Genomic DNA, 27,356 nt, shown 5'->3' with positions numbered 1-27,356 from the left:
ATCTTATTTATTCATAATTATGTCTTTATATGTCTATCTTGTGTCTCCGCCATGAACTCCTAAAAAGCAAAAGCAAGACTGTGGCTTATTCACTGCTGTATCTGTAATATCTGTTCACAGAGAGCATCCTTGGTGAAGGTTTTTGAAGGACAAAAGGCAAATTATTATAAAATACAGCTGAACCTACCCAGCTTCCCACTTTTCCCACTGGCTATGGCCACTTCTGGCTAATGTACTCATGTAACAATCAATGGAAAGCACCGCTGATGGCACAGATGAAAAACAAAGGCTGCAGGTATTTCTCATCCTAATCCTAGGGCTCTTAGTCTTGCATTCTGCTGTCATATCTTTGACACCTTTGTGTATAGTTAACTAAAAAGGAGTTGGTAAGGTCCAAGCTAGCAGGATTGTCCTCCAATAGTCAACACAATCATGATAATTAAGAGGTGGACCAAATATGCATTTCAGTCAAGTAGTCGAGCAACTCTTATCCAAAGCGAGGCACAACTGATGCTGGGGAGAGCAGGGGATGTTTCTGGGCTGCGGCACCCCTAATGGCAAGGTCGCCATTGATTTTTACGCTTTCCTTCTTTCTAATAGTTATCTGTTAACATTCCAATTAGTTGTTAACTTTCTAATATAATTATTTAAGATTAAATTATATAAAAGTAAAGCTATAATAAACATTAATTATTGCATGTCACTTTAATAAACATTTATTAATTCAACTGTTATAATTTCAATATTTAAAACACTGAATGAGATTTTTAAAATTACATTCTCAATGCTAACCTATATCTGAAATTGAAAATTTATAAATAAACAATAAATGTCACACTGGTATGGTCACAGTGTCAGATTAAATATGATAATTTAAATAATTATCTAATCATTGATTATACATAAACTGCTCTGAAAAAATACAGGTAAACCATTTACAAAACCTAGAAACCTATACTGAAGACACTTAATGTTACGCATTACTGCTAATTAATTGAAGTAACAGCTCTCTAATTTAGGTACCATAATTACTGCCGTTTTACAAATGAGAAAACAAAGCCCAGAACACTGAAGTAAACTTGGGCAGCAATGAGGAAAAGGCAGTTAAACAGAGGATACATGACCACTCAGCAGGGTCACTGCAGAGTAGATTCTTCAGTGAATGCACATAATAAATGACCTCCAAGGTCAACTTGCAGCTCTCAGATTCTATAAAGGGGTCAAATTTTTGACCAAGCAATGATATGGGAGGAAGTAACTTCTGGTCTAGTAAGTACATCAGACACTGTACTCTCAGTCACGTTCTCTCTACCCTGGCCACACATGGGACGGTGACAGGGGAAAAGGGAGTTGAAAAAATAATAGCACAGAGATGTTGTTACAAGAAGTTTCACTGGCTACAGATTTTAGTGGATCGCTTTGGGTTTACAAAATTAAATAAAATACTAAGTGGTGCTAATTATGCAATGCAGGCAATGTGATTAGCTTCAAAATAATTTAGCCCAAATGCTAAATGTAACAATGAACCTCTTTAAAGTATACGACTTCAAAAGTACAGTATATTTTTTGGTTCCATATGTGGCACAATGCATGTGCTCAAAGTCCGCTGTGAAAAAAAATATTACTGTCATATAAGAAGTAGCCAGATAATTTAAGAATGATCACATACATTTGTAACAGAAAAGAAAGATGAACTTATTTTACCCATTATGGTAAAGAATTTAATGCATAAACAAAAAGAAAAATGTTACTTTAGGCAAGTAATTCTCCATACTAACTGGGTTTTTTTCCTAAAAGATAAGTTAGTTATAGGTCACCAAAACTCCCAGAATATGCCTTATAATACCAGAAATCCTATTAAATGTACGTTAACTACTGGAACTAATTTAAGTGGGGGTGTTTCTTTGATGAATACTAGGTTTTTTCACTTCGTATAAAACTAACTTTTCATTTTGATAGGAAAATTTTAAATGATTATCTGAATGAAGAAGTATTCTAGGAAGATGACAGAAAAACATGATTTGATTTGTTTTACTACAATTTAAGTTAAAGCATGTTATTTCCTAGTGTAAGAACAGGAGTTAAAACCCAATCAAGTGCCCAAAGCATATAAAATACAGGGCTGGCCTCTTTACTAATAACTGTGAAGTGTCGTAGATGCAGGTATAATTGAAAAAGTAAAGCCTTAAACGACATAGCCATAAAACGGATTTAGCCTAGTCAGTAATGCTCTGCGCAGAGAAAAAAATGTGTGCTTATCCTAGGAGCTGCCATCTTACACCCTTCTCATAAGATTTTACTATTCTACTTACTATTTCCCTCCCTCTTTCCTCCCTCCCTTCTCCTTTCCAAAAATAAATTAAAAATATATTTAATAAATGTAGAACTGTGTAACAAGGATGCTGTTTTCTTCACAAACAGCCCTTCTAATTAAGCCTTCTTGTCACCTTTGAAGCTTACAGCAACATTCTTCTTAACAGACCTATACACATGTGCCTAGTTTTTAAAAAGAGACCATTGCGCACTCCATTTGAGAGATCCAAACACAGAAACCAAATACAGCCGTGAGTGTCCGTGGCTGACTAGTGACCCTAAAGCCTGACTTAGTCTCTTCGGCAAAGACCTTGCACCCAATGTACTAAGACAGCCCTTATGCGAGTCCGAATTCCTTTCGAGTTTCATCCTCTCTTTCATCAGTTTGTGACTGAATAAGCCCACAGAACCAAGGCATCTCTTAAAATCATAAGGTCAAAAAGGTATAGTAACAATGCTATGGATTGTACTGTCATTTTCCTTATTACACATAATTTTACTCTAATTTTGAATATTTTTGTACTACAAACAGGCCTGATTCTCTGTGACTAGCAATGGTTAACATGTGCGTTACTGTTTACAGGGTAGCACAATGAAAACAGTGTGGTTGTCTCTTCAGCTTTTCAGATACAAATCAAACAAAAAATAACCGAGCTTCTCCTTCAGGAAACATGACACAGGACATGTAATTCTATACCAAGCTGTGTAATCAATTAGGGGAGTCCAACCTGTGGCCTGTGGACCGCATGCAGGCCAGGACAGCTGTGAATGTGGCCCGACACAAAACTGTCAATTTACTTAAAACATTATGAGATATTTTTGTGATTACATGTCACAATGTATTTAATGTGTGGCCCAAGACAATTCTTCCAGTGTGGTGCAGAGACACCAAACCTTTGGACACCCCTGATTACGGTATAGAAAATTATGTTTTGCAAAATATCCAACAAGGACTACAGATTCCCACTATAATGAACCCACTAACATGACAAGTGGAGTTTTCCCAAGAGGTGGCCTTGGGATTGAATAGGTATGTGTCGCTTTTGTTATAGAACATAGCAAACGGCATAAACCGTGACAAGCAGTGTCGAGACCTTCAAATGTCAAGCAGTAGTAACAAAACTTTTTAACAATAGTTGGAGTTTTATGTTATAAAAGAATTTCAGTACTGAAAGTTCAAAATTATAGAGAAAATTCCAAATAAAGAACCACAATTAAAAAAAAAAACGGTTTCAATGACGTCAATTCCAGTATTAATAGCTAACTTTGGAAAATATTTTAAAATATAGATATTTTTAATTTAGAGGTTAAGTAGCAAACATTATTAAGATATTGTATATGCCCCATAAAAGTTTGTTCCATTTTGTGAAAATACAGCCTCAAGTATTTGAATGTTTAACAAATATAGCATCTTGGAATGAAGCATGTTTTTTATGAGGAACACAAAATTCATTTAAATAATTTATTTCTCTTTTTCCTTAGCAGTAAACACTGGTTAGAGTTTTGATCTTTGTTTCTGAAACACTGATTTTAATGTTTCAGATTTCTTGAAAATCAAATAGTTCAACTTACGGCTGCTGAATATCTACTCAGCAAGTGTCATTAAGAGGCTGGGGCTGCGGCCCCAGGAGTTTTAGACCCCTAGAAACGTTCAACAGCAAGTGTGGAGGACTGACATTCAATGTAAATCAACTGCCACCTACTATTGTTGTTTTGGAAAGGAAAGGTCCTTTTAACACTCAAAATGTAAGCAAGACAATCTGAAAATAGATAAAATAGATACTTTCCCAAGACAAGACATGCTAAAACCTTGCATTTGCAATCCCTCCCCAGCCCTGGTCTCTCTGTGTTAGTGTCTGTCTGTCTGTCTGTCTGTCTGTCTCTCTCTCTCTCTCACACACACACACACACACACGTTTTGTTTATTTCTCTTCCACTTCAGTGAAATGCAGTAGAGGCTTTACCCTGCTCCCAGGGCCAGCATTCTGGGCTCCCAAGCCTTGGTGACCTTCTCCTTTTGCCTTCAATGAACAGAGTTTAACAGCCATGGCAACGCCACGGCCTCTCTGTTTCAGAGCCTGAATCTATGTGTATTAAGAACACGGCACAGCGTAATGCGAAGAACATTGGGATAGAGTTAGGAGACCTGGGTTCTGGTTCCAGCTCCAATACAAAGAGAAGTATGCACCCTTTTAAAGGTATTTTAATATCTTTTGTTTCTGATTCTTCATTTCTGAAATGAAACAAATCTAAGATTTACTCAAGTTCTAACATTCTACAAATGAAAACTTATGATTAATACCATTACTTCATAAGGCTGTTGAAATGATTATCACCACACACTGAAGAACACTGGCAGTGTAAGTTTATTTTAAAAAGTTAATTAGCAGTTCTAAATGAATATCTAGTGTCAAAAAGTTAATAAATTTGACATCTATTACATCTATTCCCTCTCACCTCTCTGCCCCAAATCTCTATTCCCCTCTTGTATCACCACCATTCCTTAGCAGGAAGTAACTATGGAAATTGGGAGATGTCATAGCTAAGCCACAGCTAAGCTGTGTCGTAAAAATCTACCAAACCACTGTGGACTCTGGGATTATTAGTTGTTTTGTCCTCCTTTTTGAAATGCTTCTTTTCCCAGGACTACACCCTGACAGCCTTTGGGACTTGAGTTTGCCTTATATTTAAAGGTGTGTTTTCTTTTCTTCTCTTCTCAGATCCTGACATCATGATCTTAAGCGCTGTTTCCATAAATTCTAAAGTGTCATGAAAAACTTATGGCTTGGTTTTATATGGAATGTGCCATCCTTTTTGAAGTCCTCTATCATTTTGTTTACTACTCAACCCCTGAGACAGTATGAAGCCTTAACCAGCCTGTTATCAGAGCCTGCTCACTCTCAGGAAAGCCCTTTGTCACTGGCTTCCGCCACACCTTGTATGTGATTAACACAGTACAGGATAACACAGCGCTACATAGATCTGCTTTGTGTTCTAAAACTGCTGATGAAAAACAGATTTCCCTTTCTCCTTTAATGTGGCAGGCCCCTAAAGTGAGAATGTAATATGGTTTATTTAATACAATTCTTCATCCTAAATTAAAGCAGATCTAGAGTAATTTAGTTGTTCATTAAAGTTAAGTTAGTAGCTGCTAAAAAGATACTTTTTGTACCTCAGAAATTACTTCTCCCAATGATAGGTATAAAATACGCATAGTGAGATAGACATCGCTGAACAAGTCTCCATCAGAGATGCTGACTTTTAGGCACACCCTCCCTATGTTGCAACACTACTGTTCCGAGTGCTGCCCTTTAGTCTTGACCGTGATATTCTCTAACCAGACCTCACAGGAGAATTCTCTCTCACTCTCTGTTTAAAGCATGGAGGGGGCCCATCTATGCAATATCACTTAAATTATCATGTCCAGTCAGACCACAAAGTAAAAGATAGAACTAGTTAAGCAAGCAATCATGACCTTCATCTTCCATACTATGCTTGAGTTCTTTTAAACACAATTGTTGGCAATGGGAAAAAACCCCCAAAAAACAAAGATGCATAGGACTGTCAGGGATACACACACATTCATACACACACACACACAATATACACTTCACTTCATGTTGTCGAAGTTCTGTGACTTTAAGCACAATGACATACTAAACCAGCTGTACTGTAGGCTAATTAATATAAACAACAGTTAAACTCCTAGGGCATCTCCTCAATGCTATAGAGACTTTGAACAAAATGACACTATTTGAGAACCTGGCATGTGTGTGAGTATGTGTGTGTGTACATGTGTGTGAGTAAATTCTACAAAGCCGGAAAAAAAAAATATCCTAAATGTCTGCCTTTCAGGTTTATGCAACGTAAAAATGAACTCCAAAAGAGGGCTAAGCAAACTTATCTCACTAAATACAATCTGACTGCATGGAACTGACACATAAATATCAAAATTAAAAATCTGAGAAATGAAAGTTTACCAAGATTGTAAAACAAGGAAGAACCAACTCCACCTACTCTAGAAAGAACATCTTAGAAGTTTCTGTCAACAACTGAGAAATCTCTACTCTGTGCTCATACACAACCTGCAAGCCAATTAGAAGTGACTACTGTCTACCCATTTTACCCAATTCCTATCCACTCTCTGCTTCTGAAAGCCTGTCCTGAAATAACCTGACTTTTAATGCTAACCCTAATCGTACCCCTTTGAAATTTCTTCCATAATTTCTTTTTTAAACATGAGACATTTTTAAAGTGCTCTTCCTTGCATACAGAATCATTAATAAACTCAGCTTTTTTTTGTCTGACAGAGGCTTTCTCAGTCATTTTTGTGGAGATCATAACAATTGATGTCCTAGAGGTTATGTGCAAACCTACATTGGTTTATCTCATTTCAGTACACCAGTCTTATTGAATAAGATTTTGTTTATTCTGCAATGAAGATACCACCTTGTTTTCCAAGCTTAAAATACTGGAGCTAGCTATTAATTCCAGACAGTTGAAAGACACACAATCCGCCCATGACCACAGAGCTCCTAAAAGAGAAAGGGCAGCCATGGAAAATGTCAGAGGCATAAAGCTGTGTAAGTACCAAATCACATGGGCCTGTGGCTTGCTAGACAGATAACACATATCAATCTTTACTAGAGAACTTGGTACACCTTCTTTTTCCTGGAAATACCCCGAAGCTGCAAGGTGCCATTGGTACAGCACAGGTGTGGGCACTGGTACTGCTCCTGGAAGGCCAGTTCATGTCTAGATGACGAGATCATGGTGTTCTCTAGTGTTTAGACTGGAAACGTGTACCTTCTAGGGACTTTGTGCTGTGGAGTTGTGTATTGCCAGCATCTATCTTAGTGTCTGGAACACAGTACATGTGCTTTTATAAACATGTATTAAATGTTTGAAAACCCAGTAATGTTAGGGGGCGGGGAATTTGCTTGGCAATTGGGGAAGAATTTATGTGGTTCTCAAATACTTCACACAAAGCTGAGGAAGAACTGAAGGGTAACAATCTGTCTGGGTTTTCAGAACCTCTTTCTGTGTCCTTTCCTTCATGATCCCTAAGGTGTGGAGGAGAAAGGCAACTGGCAACTGCCCCAGAATCCCCCAGGGAGACCAAGGAGCTGCGAGGCTCCTCTCTCCCTGCCTCCCTGCCTCCCTGCTCTTCTCTGAGCCTTTCCCGTTCTCTGCCTCCCGGAACTACATGGAAGGCCTAGTCAGACAGGCGACAGCTTGCTGATAAGGCCACAGAGACCATATCACCAGACATGTCATCCTGCATGGTACAAAGAGTTACTACCATCACGCATCTGTTTTCAGTTCACCAGTACAGGCTTGGGCCCAAACACATCAAACAATCACCACTAATGCAACATTTCCATAATTTTGGGGATGAGGACTTTATTGCAGAAGGCATGTTTCCTTAACACTTGCAAGGCATCTAATTTGTAAGTGAAAAAGAAGTTTCTTTTCTTAAAAATAAGTTGCCTTAAGCTACAAACATTCTCATTCTCTTTTTGGGGATTTTTTTTATTAGTATAAGACATAGTCATGCTGAGATAGTAGGAAATCACAATCCAGAGGTGAAAAGAATCTCGAGAGATCATCCACTTCCATTCTCAGTGGGCTTCTAACAGGCTGTTTTAGAAAGTTGGTTATTTAGCTATTACTGATGCAACCAGACAGAGAGACTTCACATTCTCCCCTTACTGCCTATTTCTAGTGTTTCGTCATCCTCGCTGTGCCTAATCAAAATGTCCCCTGTTTCAAATTAAGTCAATTTCCTCATTTTACTCCTGAAAAAGATTCAGGACAAGCAACCAGCGCCTTGAATCACGATCCGTAGTATAGTCTGGGCTCGAAGAACCAAAGGCTGTCAGCTACATCCCAAGGGGCCAGGGATGCTTTCTTTTCAGCCGTGTGTTAAAATGCCCACTCCTCAGATTTCTCCCAAGTAAGGAGGTCCAGCAGGCTAGGGGTGCCACTGTGGTCTGAGGTTAGCAGGTAAACTGAGCCCAAATCCAGGTAAGCCACCGCGGCTTCAGAGCATGCGTCACCGCGCTGGCGGGGCCCGTCTGTGCTGGGAAAGGCCGCTCCCTGGGCAGCACACTGTCCTACTCAGGGCCTTCCAGGTAACGGCCCTGCTCAGTTAATAGTCCTGACCTGAAGGTTTAAAATCCAAGTTCAGCCATTTGCAGGATAATTCTAAATTATAAATAGTAGTATGTCTGGCTAAAATATATATGCCAGATAACTTCCCACAGCAGAAATCCAAACAGTGACAGATTATCTTCCCATGCCATTTTAAAAATTAAAATGAATAGAATATAACACTATTATGTGTACTAAAAAAAGGGGAAATGTTGATCCGAGATTTAACCTACATATAAACTTAGCGAGGCCAGAGCTTTGGTCCAGTCTGAACGGACGCCCTGAGCGCCCGCTGTGTGGCAGCCGCTTCGCAGAGGCCTTCTCCAGCCCCCACAGCGACTCTCCCCCCTCAGGATCCGGGCGCTGCAAGCCGACCCCTCACAGAGGTGACTAAGTTGCCTGAGGTCATTCAGCTGGCGGGAGAGCCTGAATCAGCTGTCTTCTAGATGCGATGCTTATAGGACCAAGCTACCACTTCAAAGAGGCCATAAGCTGAATCTAAGACCAGAACCTAGCCCAACAGAGGGAAAAACGCTTTGGCAAGGAGTTGCTACCGTTGGTCCTGTTCCCAGCTAGCAAGCTGAAACTGAACTGGGGCCTTGAATCTCGTAGGTTCTAGCCAAAAGGCCCAGAAGCATCCTTCCAGCAGAACACGGGATGTCTCCCGAGCTGGTGTCCTCCCGCTGGTGGCACTGCACACCTCTCTTCTCAAAGATGCAGCTATGAAGGTGACTCCACTGAGTAGCCCAGCAGGACGTGCGAATCACATTAATAATTCACATGTGAACCTTCTGATGACTTGTTCAGATTTTTAAAATACTGATTTGAGTGATCAGACAGCATTTTAGGGAGCCATACATAGGAGCTGACCTATCATGAGTTTCATTTTGATGATCCTTCTTTGAAGTCTTCACATCAACAAGGCTTTTTATGAATGTAATAATTTAAACCAATTTTCTTTGTGATTTGTATTTTAACTTGGACCAGGATTTTTAAGTTCCCTCAAGGAAGGTATGATAAACAAAATATAATGAAGACTAAAAATGCTCATCGGATTTTAAAAAAATACAAGTCAGGTGACTTTAGTGAGAAGCATTTGAATGCAGCAATGGAGCCAGAAGCCAGATTTGGCACAGGCTGAAGAAAGGATAGGGGAAAGTAAAGAAACAAAAGAAGAAAAAAAATTAAAATAAAATAAAAACAAACCAAGGAAATATACGTGATGCACACAGTACTTTGGATCTGCACCCGGGGTCTGTGGATACAGAGAGCCAACCGAATGCACTGTTCTAAGCCATTTTACATGAGTGAGACTTGAGCTTCCGCAGAGTTTGGTCGTCTATCAGGGGTCCTGAAACAAGTCCCCTGTCGATATTGAGGGATGGCTATAGTTAAGTTACTGGAGAGCCAAAAGTTACATGTGGATTCTCAACTGCACGGGAGTGGTGACGGGGTTCAGTTCCTCTAACCTCCACATTGTCAAGGGTCAACTGTAATATGTAGACAATTTTTTTAAAAACTTTGGTTCTAGAGAAAAGGAGAGAGCTAGAATAGTATCTAGAAAAGAAAGTTAGACACAAGGTGGGTATAACTCCTATCTAAGATGAAATACTTGAGTCCAGAGTTTAGAAATAATTAGGAATATAACTTTTTATCTTATAATAAATATATTCATATTTGTATACTAATAGTGTTATAACAAAGGATAAGTTGGCCTTTTGGAACAACCACTAACTTACATTTTAAACCAAACATGACTAACACATAAATCTAAACATATCATTACCTTCCATTTAACTTTTCTCAACAAAAGGTAATTTAAAAAAATATGCTAAAGACAATTCATAACAGACTGACATCTTTCTCCTTTCCTCATTGCTTAAGGTAAGAAAATCATAAGTAGAACTTAAAAAGTTTAGTATTCTTATACCATATACTTTATATACAATAATGACATCAGGGCTCTGCTAGAAAACAGTGTATGAGTCATGAAATTGTCTCTAGGAGTAATAAACATTCCACACTCACAAACCCTGCAACCAGGCACCTACATGGACGAAATGGCTTGGTAGAGCACCAATTTATCAATAAAATTTCCCTATTGTAATTTAGAAATCAAAGCTAAAATGCCAATATACTCATTTAGTTTTAAACCAGTAATGGTAAAATCAGGCAAACCCAAAGAGCGTTTGATATCGAACAAGATGAATTTGTGACATAAAATGTAGAAAACTGACCAACAAAGTACAGATGGAGATTGTCCAATTTCATGATAAGATTGCTAGCATTAGAGGATTTGCAATGAAGCTGGTAACTGATCCTTTAAAATGTTATTCTGATCCTTTTAAAATACTTACTCTTTGAGAATTACTGAATAGACTATATTCAAGAAGGTTTTTAGAGGGTGAGCCAAAATAAAAAGTATAAATCCAGTTCAAAGAAGTAAGCCAGCAGGTCGTGTGCGGCAGGGTCTACCACAGGAGAAAACAATGTTAATGTAACCCAGTCTCTGGCAGGTCCCAGGTCCAGGGCCCAGGGCCCGGCAGAAGGCTGTGGGGGCAGCCTGGTTTCTGCAGAAAGGTCTGCACGGTGGACATGCTTCTATCCAGGACTCACACTATCCCTCTCATCACATTCCTCCAGTTACATATCCTTTAAATACTCCCAGAGTCAAGAGTAACATTAAAATTTTTGTGTTTCATCATTCCAAAGCAACTTACCAAATTAGTCTAGGTAAAGGGTGGGGCAAAAGTAGGTTTACAGTTGTGAGCATGCAAAACACAGAGTTTATTATTGTATTTTTATTTATTAAATATTGTATTATTTATTTGTATTGCAACTGTACACCTGCTCTTTTCCCACCCTGTATATAACAAAAATTATCAGAGAATTGAAAAAAAAGTTGATCTAATATTCAATTTATTAAAGAAGTATTAATGGCTAAACTGCAAGGTTGATTGTGTTGTTTTGGCAGAAATTGTCATCATACCTCCTGCTCCTATGCAATAATTTGTCTGAACAATAAGTGAATTGTCAGGTGGTATGCAGAACAAAACTTAAACACTAAATATGTGTAATACCTGTATGGAAGAAGCTTATACTTAAAAGCTAAAAGTCCTCTTTAATGATGTTCAAAAAATGAATTTTGTATCACTGTATTTTCTGAGCTTTACCAAAAGACCAATTTGTATTTATATCAAATGCAACGTTCTAAATAGATTTACAATGTCCTCTTTCTCCCAAAATAAAGACTATTATAATATAATGTGTGTAGAAATATAAATTACTTACCGCTATGATATCTAACGTATTATCACAGACCTTCCGGATTTCGTTATTTTTGTCATGCATCAGATCTATGAGGTATGCTGGAGCCTCTGAATAATAGTGGTTAAAGATATGAACAACATTAGAGATTGAGGCTATTCCATCTTATTAATAAATCCCACATTTCTCTAAATTCAAATGATAATTTGTAATTTAACTTGACATTTTATTTTTTGTTGTTGTTCAAGTATAGTTGTCTCCATTTTTCCCTCACCACTTCCCCCTACCCATCCCCTAACTCCCTAACTTCAAATTTTAAAGTAATATAATTAGTATAAGATGACCAGAAACATTTCATGTTTCATTTGCTTAGGGAAGGAGGATGAGGAAGAAAAAAACACCCTAAATAAAAATGGGTAAGAAAAACAGCCAGTAAATTTTAGGAAGTACACAGCCATTCTTTCTGAAAACATGAAAACTGTGCCAAGCACTGCAGAGGGCGCTCCACAGCTCTGCGGCTGTGAAGGCTTCCTTGATCTCTCTGGCCTGCTAAAAGTTCAGGAGAGTTAACTTCACACAAAATTAACAGAAAAAAATCACAGTCAAATTCCATATATAATTATTAGAAAAAGGAGAAAACATAAGACATTTTCACATAAAGGGTAAAAACTGCAATCTAGTTTTTCAAAAAGAGATAAAAGAATTTAAGAAAACAATAGTATATGAAAGAACTTATAAGTCAGAATTAGAAAACTTTGAAATAAAATGATTCAGGAAAGAACTAAAAGTAAAACATCATTTAAGATATATAAAAACTAAATTTGTAACAACACAAGAGTAAATAGAAATAACAGATAAAACTTTAATAAAAATAGAAGGTAGAAAGGAAGAAAATTTCTTTAAGAATAAATGAAACAAGATAGAAAATTAGAAACGAATATTAAAGAGAGGCAAAGAAAATCCAACATAAGTCTCAAAGAAGACAACCAAAGCAATAGAAAAGGACAAATATTGAAAACTATAATTCAAGAAAACTTTCCTGAAATTAAAACACAGACAAAACTGCATACTGAAAGAGCATATTTGCACACTTGAAAAAAATCACGCAAGGACGACCAATACCAAGTCCAGCTCTAGTAAAACTACCTGGCTTTAAAGAAGCAGAAACATTCCTTCGGTCTTCCTGACAAAAAGATGGACTCACTCACAAGGGAAAGAAAAGTAAGTTGTCATCAGACTTTATTACAGACACCAATAATTAGCAGACTACAGACTTCTCATTGGCAGCGATTCAGGCCAGAAGACAGTGGAAAAATACCTTCCATTGTTGAGGAAAATAGCTGGCAAGCCAGAACTCCATATTCTGTGAAATTGTCATCACAGAGGACAGGCGAGTTACTGCTCCTCCTGGGAAGGAGGGGCACAGGACTAGAAAGGCTTGGCTCAGAGACTTGTCTTTGCTGAGCAGGAGACTGTCAGGTGAAGACAAAAGGAGAGCAACGTTTTTGGGTTGACCAGGCACCTGAGGAGGCAGTCAGCTACAACAAGGTGGGCCATGTCTGAGAAACCATGAGAAATTTGGCGTGCTAAGAGAAAATGGTGTACAGGCAGGTTAAAGCGGGGGCTTCGGAAAATTAAGGTAAGGTCAGGTTATGAAGAGTTATGTGTGCTCAGCCAAATAATTTAGACTTTTCACATGAGTAACGAAGACTTTTATGCAGTGGATTTCTAAAGCGGATTTTGGGCGGGGAGTACGCAAACAAGAAGACCACCACAATTTAAAAAAAGACAAAACAATCCAGTTAAGATTCCACTTCCACTGCCACCCATTCATGACATCCCCTGACTTAGCTACATATCCTCCCCTGTGGACTCTGCACATACCTTTTATGATGCTGATTACATGGGATTATAATTCTGTATTTTAATTTACTTGCCTAACTCTCCAATAGACTATAAACTCCTTGAGTGCATCCAACACTTAAAACAATGTTAGATGCTCAGCACTAGGTAAGTGTTTTCAGAATAAATGATTAATTGTGTGCTAAGAGAGACAGCAGACAAAAATCTTCAGGCATGGGACTGGTGGATGATATTGTTATCCACTGTGAATACATAAGGTAGATTGTTTCTCAGGTGAAGGTGTTGGAAATACTGAGAACCCTTTTAGATGCAATAATGGTAAACTACCACTTACTGAATACCTCTCAGTGCTGGGGACTATTGTAGCACTCTAAACCAATTAGTACTTATAACAATCCTATAAAGAAGGAGGCCTTCTTTCTATTTAATAATATTATGGCCATTTGATAGATGCAAGATTGTATGCTCAAGCAGGTTATCCAAGGTCCTGCAACTAGTATAGTGAAAGGTAATTAAAAGTTACCTTTAGGGTTATGTGATCATAATTAATGCTTCTTAGGCTACACCACACTATTCCCCTTTAGGTAGGTGTAAGACATTCAGGTGGCAGCTAGCCTGGCACTCAAGAAAGAGGTTTGGAAAATATTAAATATGTTGTCTATAGTTGGTAGCTGAAATCATGAAAATAGATGTTTTGCCATGCAGAGTGAAAAAGGTAAGATTAAAAGAGGACTAAGGATAGTCCTAGGAACCTCTTGAGAGTGACGTTAATGTGAATAGGGAAGAAAGTTCTAATATGTTTGTTAAGTTTCTTAGGAATTGCAGCCTGACAGGTTAATAAAATTACCCCCAATATATTCCACCTACATGATGATTTGGGACTACATACTGAAAAATGTAGTCCCAAATCATGGTAGCTTCCATGAAAAATACCTTGCCCTCTAAATGTGTTTGAAAGCTTGATATTTTCTACATTATTTGAATGCTTGCAAAAAAATACCTAAAGATTCATCTTTTCTGAATATGCAATGCTGTTACATATGGTAAACACTGAGAGGATACGTGTTTCCTTAATTATGACATCTCTCGTGGCTTGGTGGAAAACCATCTGGTAGAAGACATAAATTATCTGGCAGACAAATTCATCATCTTCTTGTTGAGCTGAAAGGAAACAGAAAACTAAATAAAAAGAATACAGTGCTTATCTACAAAATTAAAAAACATTGAGTAAAAAAACCCCTAAAAATGACAATGACACAGACAGAAGACAATTAGTTTCAATTCTTTATAATACATGGGTGGTAGATGTCACTTATGTTCTAGGTGTTTTTCTAACTTACATGATGATGACAGTGAGAAAATTCTTAATATATTTTTAGAAGTTTTAATAAACTTGGTTGTAGTTAAACTAAGTACGTTAAATTACTTTGGAGTGCAAAGATAAAAAAGATTTGAAAAAGAAAAATATCACATCTGAATTTAAACCAGGGCACTTGAGATGACTCATCGCCACAGACCAGGCTGAAGAACTGAGGAACAAGACTGGTTTAAGAGAACAGCAACAGTGAAACTGATTAAACAGACTCTCCCTAATGGGAAACAGCAAAACTTATTTCCACTTGTTTTTGTTTTTGTTTGTCCGTCATAAGAATTCTTTAAACAACTCTAATTTGTGAAATAAATCTGCTTCTCTTTTCCTCACCAAATCAGCTGATATCTTAATCTTGGACTTCCCAGCCTCCAGAAATTTCTGTTGTTTAAGCTACCCAGCCTGTGGTACTTAGTTAATGGCAGCCTGAGCAGACTAATACAAGGTCCTAGAAAATTTGGTCCTAATAGAGTAATATTAGATTCAGATCTATTTTGTGTGCAATATGGAGAACAATGAGTCCATTAAAAGTATTGCAAGGGGAAGAAGAAGACTCTACTGAGGCCTCTACTACCCACTACTGTAACCATGTGCCACTGTAGCTAATTAAAATTTAATTAAATGAAAAGTCAGGTTCTCGGTCTCAGTAGCCATATGTCAAGTACTCAAAAGGCACATGTGATAGGCTGATAGAGGACCCTCTCTTCACTGCAGAAAGTTTAGAGGATAATACTACATCTGGACCTAGGAGGGAGTATGATGCTTGAAATTAATGTCAAATAAACTTTCCTGATTAGAAATCAAGACATTAAAAAAAAAAAAGGGTTTGCTCAAGGTAGGCAATCCAAATACAAAGTTCAACAGGAAGCAGAAATGACAGAACACTGGTTGATCGAGGCTGATGGGAGGAAGGCAGCATCTAAATTTAGCCCTGAGTCCTGGGCATCATCTCCAAGCCCTTAGTATGTGAAATGTTAAAGGGACTTCTCTAAGAAAAAGAAGATCAAAACTATGAACAGTAAAATGTCAATAAACTCACAATTATCAACAACTTAATCTAAAAAAAAACCCAAAAACAAACTAAGCAAACAACTAGAACAGTAACAGAATCATAAAAACGGAGATCACATGGAGGGTTATCAGTGGGGAATGGGTTGGGGAAGAACGGGGAAAAGGTACAGGGAATAAGAAGCATAATTGGCAGGCACAAAATAGACAGGGGGAGGTTAAGAACAATATAGGAAATGGAGAAGTCAAAGAATTTATATGTATGACCCATGGACATGAACTAAGGGGGGGAAATGCTGGGGGTGGGGTGGAGGTTGGAGGGGGATAAAACAGAGAAAAAAATGCGACAACTATAATAGCGTAATCAATAAAATAATACTTAAAAAAAACAGTTAGCCCTAATCACTCCATAGCAACATTCTTTTTTTGCTTCGGGTCAGAAAATTGTATACTTACCTGGCTAGTAGCCGAGCATGTGAATAATCTAAGAAAGTTAAGTGTATACATGCATAGGCTTGTATTTATAAGACTGGACCAGAAATGTCAAAGGTGTGAGGGAGAGCATGTGGTATGGTAGACAGTAAGAATATGGGCTCTGGAGTCAGAGACCCGGATTTACCAGTGACACATTTGGGTTCAGAAAGCAAAATGTTAGCAAGTGAGTGCCCTAGATTAAGGTAAAATTCAACATAGCAATGTTCTTAACTCTTTGATATTATTCTATCTAATCCCAGTAAAAGTTATATTTAATTTATTTTCATAACCATATAATTTAAGTTGCTATAATATCATTAATGTAACAAGACAAATAACATTTCATGATTCCAGATTCTATTTTATATTAAAAAATTTAAACTCATAGCCTGTTGATATAGCATAAAAATAAATTAAGATAAATTATATATCACCATTCAGCAATTCAATGAGCGCAGGGATGATCCCAGACTTGGCTAGCAATGCGGCACAGGAATCATCCATAGACACTGTTCCAATCATTATCACCACTTCCAAAACGAGGTCATCTTCGGCAGCGCCTGTTAGAGGCCAATCACAGAAAGTTTTCATGAACAAGAAGAAGAAGAAGATTCTGAAAACTATGAAACCAGTTCTTATGAACCTTAACATGATTATATGTTTGTCCTTTTCCAAATTTCCATGTCCACTGAGGACAGTTTGTGGTTGGGGAGGGCAGTAGAAAAGTAGAAATTAGTCTTTGGAAATACAAATGAATGACAATTTCAACAAAGGAATTAGAGAGTTCGCTTGAATGCTCCAAAGAATTGTGTGTGTGTATGGATACATACGAGGGGGGACCCAAAACACCCTGGAATTTATTTATAAAAAATTGTGTGCTTATTCTTACATGTTTAAACTTCAGTCACCTTCAAAGTACTCTCCATTTGGTGCAATACACCTATCAAGACATTTTTTTCCACTGCTCAAAACAGCTTTTGAACTCGTTGATTCTAATGCCCTTTAGTGCTTCTGTTGTTTTGTTTCATCTCTTCCACATGGGCAAAACATTTCCCTTTGAGGACTTTTTTCATCGAGGGAAACAAAAAAAAAGTCGCTCAGAGCAAGATTGGGTGACTAGGGACGGTGGGGCATAGGGGTCATGCCACTCTTGGTCAAAAATTGCTGAACGCTCAGCATGGTGTGGGCAGGTGTGCTCGTAAACCACCCATCATGAAATGGGAAAACACACTGAAAGAATCTTCAGAAAAATTTCACTGAAGCTGGACGCAGCCTCTCACAACAATGCCAGCTGGCACACAGATACAGACAGGTTCCCAGAACACTCACCTACCAGGAAGCCTGTACTACAAAGGGCCTGCCTTCCAAAAGATAGTTCTGGTTTTTTTGAGGTCTCCCTCATATGCATGGGCAGAAGGAGATGGCATTTGGTAATTTTTAAAAGGTAGGATTTAAAAAAAACAAGAAAAATTTTTAAAAATTTTAATTAAAAATTAAAAAAAGAAAGAAAGAAAAGGAAAGGGAAACTAATATTTGTTGTTAGGAAAAAAGAGTACATACATATAAAAGGAGGCCTACTGACAACTTTCTGGGAGGAAGAAGCTAGAACCAGAGGTGTAGGGGGAAATGTGTTACCCAGTACAAGGTCACAACATACTGCTCTAGCAGCCTTATCCATGACACAAAGAAATAATTTAATTAGACAAAACTGAGAAACTCAGCACTGACCTGGTTTTAGTTTATCCTTGAGGTATGGAACCAGCTTGTACTCTTTAAGAACCAATTCCCAGTCTAAGTCTGGAATGGTCAAATTTGCAAGTGTTCCCAAACACTCAATCACAAACTCCTCCTCTTCATCATTAGAGATCTGGGCTGCAAGATCTCCAACATAATCCTGAATAAAATAGAATTTTAATACAAATTTAAAATATGATATCTGCAGAAGACCCAATCTAATAATTTAACCCAAGGGAAGGAAAAATAAAGTATCAAACATGATCCTCTTGCTTTAATAATTTTGAACTGAATTGCTAAGGGAACGAATGGTGAACTAGTTTAAGGTAAGAAAACTGGAGTGAGGATGGACGGGTGAGGGGTAAGGATCATACAGCAAAAGCAATGTTAAAACCTAGGCTAAAATTTGTAGGAGTTAATCTTACAAGGAGGTTGATGACAGGAAGCCAACTTGGGTTATGAGTTACTATTTGATGAGAGCTCGGGAAAAGTTACATTTCAACAGACAGGCCAAAAAACTATACTTACAATAAACAAATTTTTAGTTGGTCCATCGTGTTGGGAAATGTTCCTGATCATTTTCATCAGCAAGGGGTCCTTGAACTTCAGAGCCCTCTTCATGAGCATCTTTAGCCCATTTCCTGAGAGAGGAAAATCAAAGATTCTCCCAATACAATTAAGGTTCACTTGAGTTTAATAATTTTTTGTTTTTAGCTTACAAAAAAATCCCCAAACAATTTACATGCAGTAACACGCAGAAACCTAAGTGTCTGATGGAGCCACCCTGACAAATGCGCCCCTGGGTGATTCATGCCCGTGACAAGGCGCAGAGCATCGCTGTTCACTCTGGAGTCCCCTCTGCCCCGGCAGTCCTGTTCCCCAAACACAGCCACTGCGCTTATCTTCTCCTCCTTCTCTTCCTCTCTTCCTTCTCTTTCTTATAAGCATAGATTAGTTTTCCCTGTTCTAGAATTTCACATAAAGGGAATCACACAGTATGTGCCCTTTTGTATATGGAATATGTGCCACAAATTTAAAAAATGGAAATGCTCATTGATCCAGAAAAACAATACTTCTAAGAATTCATCCTAAGAATATAGAAATGGAAATGTGGAACACCTCAAAGAAAGGAAAATTATTGCATCATTGTAACAGAAAAGAAGTGACAACCAAGTAAATATCTAAATTAGCAGATTAAACTATGGGAAATCCTTTAATGGATTATTTTGTAGCTATTGGCAATCATGGTTTATAAAAGTACTTAATTACATGGAATGATATTCAATGTATTCCATATATTAACTTAAAAAATGTCACAATACATAGAGAGAAGAACCTCATTTTAATTTAAAAATTTTAGCTATGCTTATCTCTGGATAGTGAGAGTAAAGAGTTAATTTTTCCTTATTTGCTCATTTGTACTTTTTGTAACAAACATGTATACTTTTCAAATAAGAAAAAAACTATCAAGGAGACTCTGAAATACCACAATGCATGACAAGCAATTTTGTGAGGATAGCATAGGAAGGAATACCTGACACATTTATCTTGTACTATCCTACAATGTAACAGATTGCTTTGCAAATTAAAAATTTTCTTTCATCTAGAAAATATTTTTAAAAATCAAATTTCTAGTAAGGGTAACTGACCTTGGTTTTTAAAATGTTACTGCAGGATGTTTCTAATCATGGTAAGAATATTCTGAGTCTATCTGAACTTTAAGATTATAGCTATAATTTAAAAAACCCTTTAAAAATAGAATTTATATAGTTACCATAATTCTTAATTTCTTATTATCTATTTCCAATGGCCATACAATAGAGGTTATCTATGAAGTCCAGAGACACCAACCTTCACAGATGAGCTGTACATTCCTTTTGTTAGCAGCAAGGTTAATGCAGAAAGAAATCAATTCCAAGTCAATTCGTTCATCTGAACATTCAAAGAGCATCTTCATTAACTAGCAAGAAGCATAAGGAATATTTTACTCAAAAAGACATACACACATAGAAATAGTATCACTATTTTATCACACTGTGTTATCTTGGATTGTATGTTGGAAATAATATCACAGAATTACATTTTCAACATATAGCAGTAGTACCCTCTCACCGCTGAATAATTAAATGAATAAATGGTTAATGAACTACTAGATGCCCAGCATTTGAGTATAAACTTCAAAGTGGAGAATACAAAACAAGTATTAAATAAAGTCTATGCATTTAAGGAATTTGAAGTTGTATAGAAGTAGAGCATTCTGAGCAAAGACAACACTGTGGTCAAATTTACAAGGCAGGAAAGAACAGACCCCACTGAAGAACTAAAAGCAGGCAAGCACGGATGGGGCGAAAGGAACAGTGTTGAGAGATGTGATGGGAAAAACCAGCTCATGCAGCATCTTGAAGTACATGTTAAAGGATTTAGGGCTTCATCTTAAAGATAATGAAAAGCCATTAAAAGCTTCTAAATAAGGAAAGTGTCGGGAGCAGATCTGGGTTTCAAAAAGATCTGGCCAGTGTAGAAAACAGGCTGAAACAGGCTAAGAAAAGCCCAGGAAAATGCGGTAGGAGGCTGGAGGAAACACCCAGGTTCATGGTGGTCCTCTGGGCTGGGGGATGCTGTGGGGACAGAGGTGAAAGGATGGATAGAGATGTAGTCAGGAAAAAGAATCCAAGTGGGACTTGACCACTGACTAGCTGCAGGAGCAACGGGAGAGGGCAGGTCCACGGCGGTTCCAGGTCTCCCCACCGACAGGGGTGGTGATGCCCACGTTTACCAGAAAGAGAAAAGAGAAACCAGAATAGGAGGAAACTTTAAAGGGAAAACAGGGATTTTGGTCTTAGATATGTTGAATTTAAGCGGCCTATTTAATAATCTAGTACCTATTTAGTAAAATTAATGCATGCAAGTCTGAGTTTAGAAGAAATGTTTGGAGGGATACTGTTAGGAAGCGTCACATATGGTTGGTACTGAAGCTGTAGGCACTCTCTGGGCATGGGTGTAAAATGGGGGAAGAATTTTATTTAAGGTTAAGGGAGCGGGAAGGAGGGTCAGAGAAGCAGCAGATAGAAAAGCAGGAAGGAAAGGGTAGGCCACCTATGCCATTTAGCAGCAATTTAGATTGGGTATGGTGAGAGAGAGGCTATCATAAAGGAGAAATGAACAAACTTTGTGCTATAGTTTTGAGAAGCCAGTTTTCTATTATTAGCAAATCAGCAAATTAGCTTAGTGTATATTATGTCAAGATATTTTTCTCTAAGTCAAATTGTTAACAACACATAGGATTTAATTTATAACCTAAAATGTTCTTGTTTCTTTTCAGAGCAAATACCTTTTTAGATCAACATGCTTTCCTGAATCCAGCACAGTGCCTTATATATAGTAAGTAAATAATAACTATTTGTTGACTGGTTATACCCTATTCTATTAAATCTTGTTTTGGTTATTCTCTATGTTAGTTCCAGGTTTCTAAATTTCAAGAAAGATACGTGGTCAACACACAAAAAAATCAATCGTATTTCTATGTGCTAGCAATGAGCACCTGGAAACCAAATAAAAAGCACAAATCCATTTAACAATTGCCCAAAAAATAAAATATGCGTAATTCTAACAACCATACACACACATATGTGCGTGTATGTGTGTAAAATTCACTATATGCTGAAAACTACAGAATAGCACAAAATACTATAGCAGGTCGGCGCGCGTCACACCTCTTCCCAGACGGCAGCTCTTTAACCACGAACACTGCCGCTGATGGGATCTCTGGGTAAGGAATCATTACACTTAATGCTACAGACTAAAAGTTCTATGGCAAAAATAAAATATCTAAATTTATTGGATATACATTTAACAGATTTGCTATCTATCTATAAATTAACTGCCAATTAAAGTAAATTACAAATTAATAAAAATGTAGGTGACAATCCTCCAATTACTGCAATTAGTATGTTTCTCCTACTCATTAAAAACCTACTACTATATATTTCTTCCAAACATTTACTGATACAAGAAGCTTTTTGTAATAATAAAAATGTTACATCAAAGCAAAGTTTAAGAAGGCAAATATCTGTTGCTATTTACTTGAAAATAAATCTGTAGTATGAAAACTGCCCTTAAAATTGGGGTTTCAAGTGATTTGTTTAGAAGCTGAGAGTTTTCATTTTTTTGTAATATCCATGTTACATCCTGTGGTAAAATGATCAGGAGCTCGATTTCTTTTTTAAATGATTTGAAATCTTATCCAACCCCCACCCCCCAAAATCAAGAGAAATTAGGACTAAATGTGAATTAAATGTACCATGATATAGAATTAGTTTTTCATAATAAGAAAGAGAAACACTTCAATTTTAATTAAAGCATTCACATTTTAAAATAATAGTTTAGTTCAAACTCCATGTGCCACATGATGTCTTTAATTTGATTGCTACCCATGGCACTTCAAAAGTAAGTGTAATTGCTGACAACTAGGAAATATTAAAACTAGATTTGTTCTGCTTTAACTATGTCCATTGTCATCTTTTACTAATTTAACAGGAAGGCACTAAAAGGGCTTCAGCCTGTGCAATGAGGAGGCAATAGTGTTCAATCAGACAAGTCCCATATTGAGTATCAGATACCAAAGACCCACGACTGAAATCACTGTGTCTAGACTCTCTGGCACCTGACTTTACTTATTTACCAGTGACCAGAGGCCAACCCCCACAGCTCTCTGCATTCACATACACCTCCACCACCCCCAACCCCCTGCCCGAACATCTTTGAATGATTATGGCAGAACTTTGCATGCCTCAGGAATCTCTTCTGACTGGCTACTCCCTAACTCTGCTGTTTGAAGTGATGCTCTGGTTTCTGAACTTCAGCAGATAATGGCAGGCAGGAGCAAAGGGGGCTGTCAGAAAGGACGTTTACCAGCATTCAGCTAAAAAGAAGCATGTAGATCAAAGAGGGGCCAAGCAGGACAACTGTGGTGGAAAACATGTGGGTCACTATGAAGATCCCTGCACACTGTTCTAGGGTAAAATATTAAATAACACCATGACATCATAACCTAAACATGTACTTTGATTGGCCACTCCATTACCAATAAATACTTTTATAAGCATCTGGATGGCATTTGCACCTATTTAAACAAAGCATGCATCTTAGAGGTCTAAATAACAATGAACTGTTAATGTGTACTTTTAACTATTATTAGAATACAACTATTAACTCCTGGTTATCCCCAAGTATGCTTGCCTAAAACAATTCACCCACTGAGACCTTTAAGATCATATGTAAAGGAAGTCTTGCCCTGGCCCCCAAATTTTGCAGAATACTGATATAATAGGGAAAAAATGAGAATATATTGGATAATTAGAGGCAATAAAGTACAAAAGAAGCAAAACAACATAATATTAGGAGAGATTATAAGGCACATTGAATGTATAATCACTTACTTTGAATGTTAAATAATTTTCAAAAGTGAACTCTAATCTAATTATAGGTTTAAACTATAAAACACATATAAAGAGATCAGCATTTAAATTGGACTATAGATGGGTCCTAAATGAGAAAAAGATCTGATACTTTACTAATAGTACCTTACTTTTGCATAGTGTTTTACAGTTTAGAAAAGCTCCTTGACTTATAGCTCATATCAGAGTGAATATATGTCACTCATAACATAATGAAAGAACACGACCAGACAGCACACTCTTTGATCACTGAGATGAATGTGAACGACTACTGAACCACTGCTTTCGCACTTTGGAAGTGGCAATATGTGGCGATCTTTACTAAACAAAAAAGTAATGTGCATAACCTCAAAGTGAACAGAGTATTATTGCATTAACTCTAAAACATGCTGATCCTCAGATATAGCTTTATTTAATAAATAGGTTAATCAGCTGTCACAAATGAGCTTGAAGCTCTACTGGTGTTATAAACACTACTTCAAATAGCCAATACCTCTGAAAGGAATATCTTTTTAATTCCTGAAGGGAGCTTCGAAAATTCTATTTAATTCCAGAATTGCCTTCCATGATTCATTCATTTTACAATGAAACTGAAACTGGGGGGCAATCAAATCATGTCAACTTTTCTGTAAATATGTCTAAATTGAGCCCTATAAAGTACAAGTCACAGGTTGGACAGCTCTTTAGGAACAAATATATTCCAGAGTATCATTTGGCTTCTCATAATTTGGCCTTATACTTCACGATGTTCATGACATAATTTGATAATATAACCTCACCTAGTCCTGTAAGGGTTGAACTTTTAAAAAGAAAAAGAAACAAAACTGTTGACCACGAAATGAGTTTTAGAAGATTCTGTTCGTAAAATACACATTATACATGTTCTGAAAACCTCACTGCAGTGATGTTTAATGTTATAAAACTATCTGGCAGGAAAACATGCATGAATATTGTTCTTAAAAAGGTATGAGAGGATTTTCTACACATAAAGCTGTCAACTGCAATAGATGATAATAATGTCTCAAAGGTAACCTAAACAGCCTCTTATTTCTGATTCTTTATTTAAAATAAAGTTTTATATTTTATGTCTGAGAACATACATTGTAAGGGAGAAGGGTGACTCCAAATTCAAGATTCAACAAAGTAAGTTTTTCCATCCCTTTTTAGTGTATATTTCTCTTTTTAAATTTAATGTTATTCTTTTAAAAATCTAATCTGGATAAAAACAGTCAATCTAGGCAAGAATTTTATTCTTTTTTGGCTGCTTCCCAATTCATATCCTGTAGTCAATGAAGTTCTGACACTAAATGGGATTGAAAAAGGAACACTCTTTGAAACTGCAAAGCAGAAACCCTGGGAACATATGGAGTGAGACTGTAGTAAATCACCTGTAATCTCCCTTTGACATGGCTACTCTTTTATTGAAAACTTGTTTGACAAAAAGTTTGATTACACATCGCACTGGCTACAGTCTGACATGTGTTATCTCTATAAGAAACCTTGCCTTGTTAGATAAAATATGCTGTATGTTCTTTATAGGATGTCTATTTCCTATAAACAGGCATAATTAACTTATCTCCTGACATAAAAGGCTAAGAAATTATCCTTGAGAATTTATCAGTTTTTTAACTGCATGTAGATAAAGTTAAAATTATGGTATATAAAATTCAATTTTTGAACTGTCTTACTGATTTGGAATGAAGCGAAGAATGGTCAATGAGTGAAAACAGAAATTATGGTTTATTTTTTACTACTTATTATATTTCAAGTAATATAAATTTAATAACTAATATGAGGCTAACAAGAAATTACCTTGTAGGAGCCTTAAGAGTAAATTACCTTTAATAAGTATAACCTACTATACATATTCTTCCAAAGTGTTTTTGAAAGTGTTATTTCTATAGTATATTATACATTCTGCAATTTTGGTTTCTCTATTTTAGAAAACCTTTTTAAAGAAAATTAATGTAACACTAAAAATCAGCCCAATTAGTGTTTTCATTATCAGATAATCAACTTACTGGAACTCAGTTTAATAAAGATTAATGGTGCACAAGTTATTCTATGAAAATAAATTTTGCAAGAGTAAAATCATAATGTATAGAATCTCTGCCCTTACAGTCTTTGGGGGGAAAAATTGCTAAACTCCTTCAAGACAAGTAGACTTAACATATGAAATATATCAAGCAACTGAGAACAGTGCTATAAAAATAAAATAATTTTGATAAAGCATTTTTCCATCAGAGAATGCAAAGCAGTTAAAACCATCAACCATAACAGAATTAAAGGGCAAGTGACTAAGTTGGGAAATGTTTGTAATATGACAGAGTTAAAATAGTTATATATATAGATCTTATTTATTAATCATGAAAATATTAACATGACAATGGAAAAACTGGCAAGGGACATGAACAAATAATTTATAATATAATATGAATAATAAACATATAAAAATGTTCAAGCTCACCAATATTCACAGAAATGCAAATAAAAAGAAACAGACATTCTGCTTTTAGAGAAATGATAATATCCGGTGTTGTTAAAAATGAAATGCTAGTTGGAAATACAAACTTATGTGTTCTTAGAAGGTAATTTGGCCACAATGTGTCAAATACATAAGTGGTCTTACCTTTTGACCTAGTAATTCTACTTTTAGGAATTTAAACTAAAGAGAAAACAGAGAGATGGAAAAGCATTTGCATACTGTGTTATTTATTTCCTGTTTTTTCATTTGCTTACATGCGTTTACTTACATCTGTTTTTAAGAGATAAACTAGAAAAAAGCTAAACATACAATTTAAAAATATTTAAATTATGGTACATTTATGCAATAGAATATTATATAAACTATTAGCAATTTTTGAAGAAAGTTCAATGGCATGGGAGAATACTTATGGTCTATTCAGTAAATAAAGTGATCTATAATTACATATAGCATATAATCCCAATATATTAATTTTTAACAACGTAAAAGGAAATGTACCAAAATGTTAAATGATTATCTCTGCATTTGGGATAACAAAGTTATTTGCACTTTATACTGTTCTATATTTATAACAAATTTATATTATAACGGATTTTTTAATGATTTCTTTTTTAAGGAAAAGGACATCTGGCAAATGCAAAGAAAAGAGTGAAAAACAAATTTTTGGAATGCTCTTTTTAAAAATTGGAACCACTTACCTGGGGTATACAGTCAGTGTATGCAAACATTGATTTAAAGCGGTCATCCATGCTTATGTGATAGAGGACACACATTGCTATCTGTTTGTAGTTTTCATTGCCTGGGAATAAGAAATCATAGAAATGGAAATTGATATTTATATGATTGATTTTTTTTGGGTATAACACATTAAATTAATGCATTAAAACTTATAAACTACTGAATCAAATCCTCATGTAACCCTCCTCTAGAAAATATTCCAAGCTCCCTATTTCAATCCCAAAGCATGGAGCTAACTATCTGTGAAATACCATTACTTTCTACGAGATAATGTATATTTTGCAAGGTATATTTTTGGATAAAAAATTAAGCCCAAATCTAAGAATTAATCATTTTCAGTAGCCCACTATAAAATTGGCCTCCCCACCCTTACTTTTAAAATCAAAATATATGATTAACAGTCTTCACTGAAAGTGATGATATATAAGAAATAGTAAATAAAAAATGTATTTAATTCCTGGAAAAAGTCAAAATCATAAAATAAGTAGAATAGTAT

General features: G+C 36.4%; 1 protein-coding gene across 2 annotated transcripts in view; it reads right to left on the bottom strand.

Annotated features, from left to right (window-relative positions):
• KIFAP3 (kinesin associated protein 3) overlaps positions 1-27,356 on the bottom strand; it is a 106,193-nt gene that overhangs the window by 35,752 nt on the left and 43,085 nt on the right. For both annotated transcript variants that reach the window (XM_054587793.1, XM_054587792.1), the window contains exons 11-17: positions 26,821-26,921; positions 20,033-20,141; positions 18,710-18,822; positions 18,176-18,341; positions 16,882-17,007; positions 14,659-14,757; positions 11,758-11,843 (exon numbers count right to left, since the gene is read on the bottom strand). In XM_054587793.1, the coding sequence (XP_054443768.1) occupies positions 11,758-11,843; positions 14,659-14,757; positions 16,882-17,007; positions 18,176-18,341; positions 18,710-18,822; positions 20,033-20,141; positions 26,821-26,921 (800 nt within the window). The remainder of the gene's footprint in view (positions 1-11,757; positions 11,844-14,658; positions 14,758-16,881; positions 17,008-18,175; positions 18,342-18,709; positions 18,823-20,032; positions 20,142-26,820; positions 26,922-27,356) is intronic.

Source organism: Pteronotus mesoamericanus, unplaced genomic scaffold, assembly GCF_021234165.1.
Source record: "Pteronotus mesoamericanus isolate MK-2021 breed Mesoamerican mustached bat unplaced genomic scaffold, CSHL_Meso_final scaffold_1186, whole genome shotgun sequence".
In the NCBI taxonomy this organism is placed as follows: Eukaryota; Metazoa; Chordata; class Mammalia; order Chiroptera; family Mormoopidae; genus Pteronotus; species Pteronotus mesoamericanus.
The sequence above is the reverse complement of the archived record's forward strand: the minus strand, read 5'-3'. Positions and strand labels throughout refer to the sequence as shown.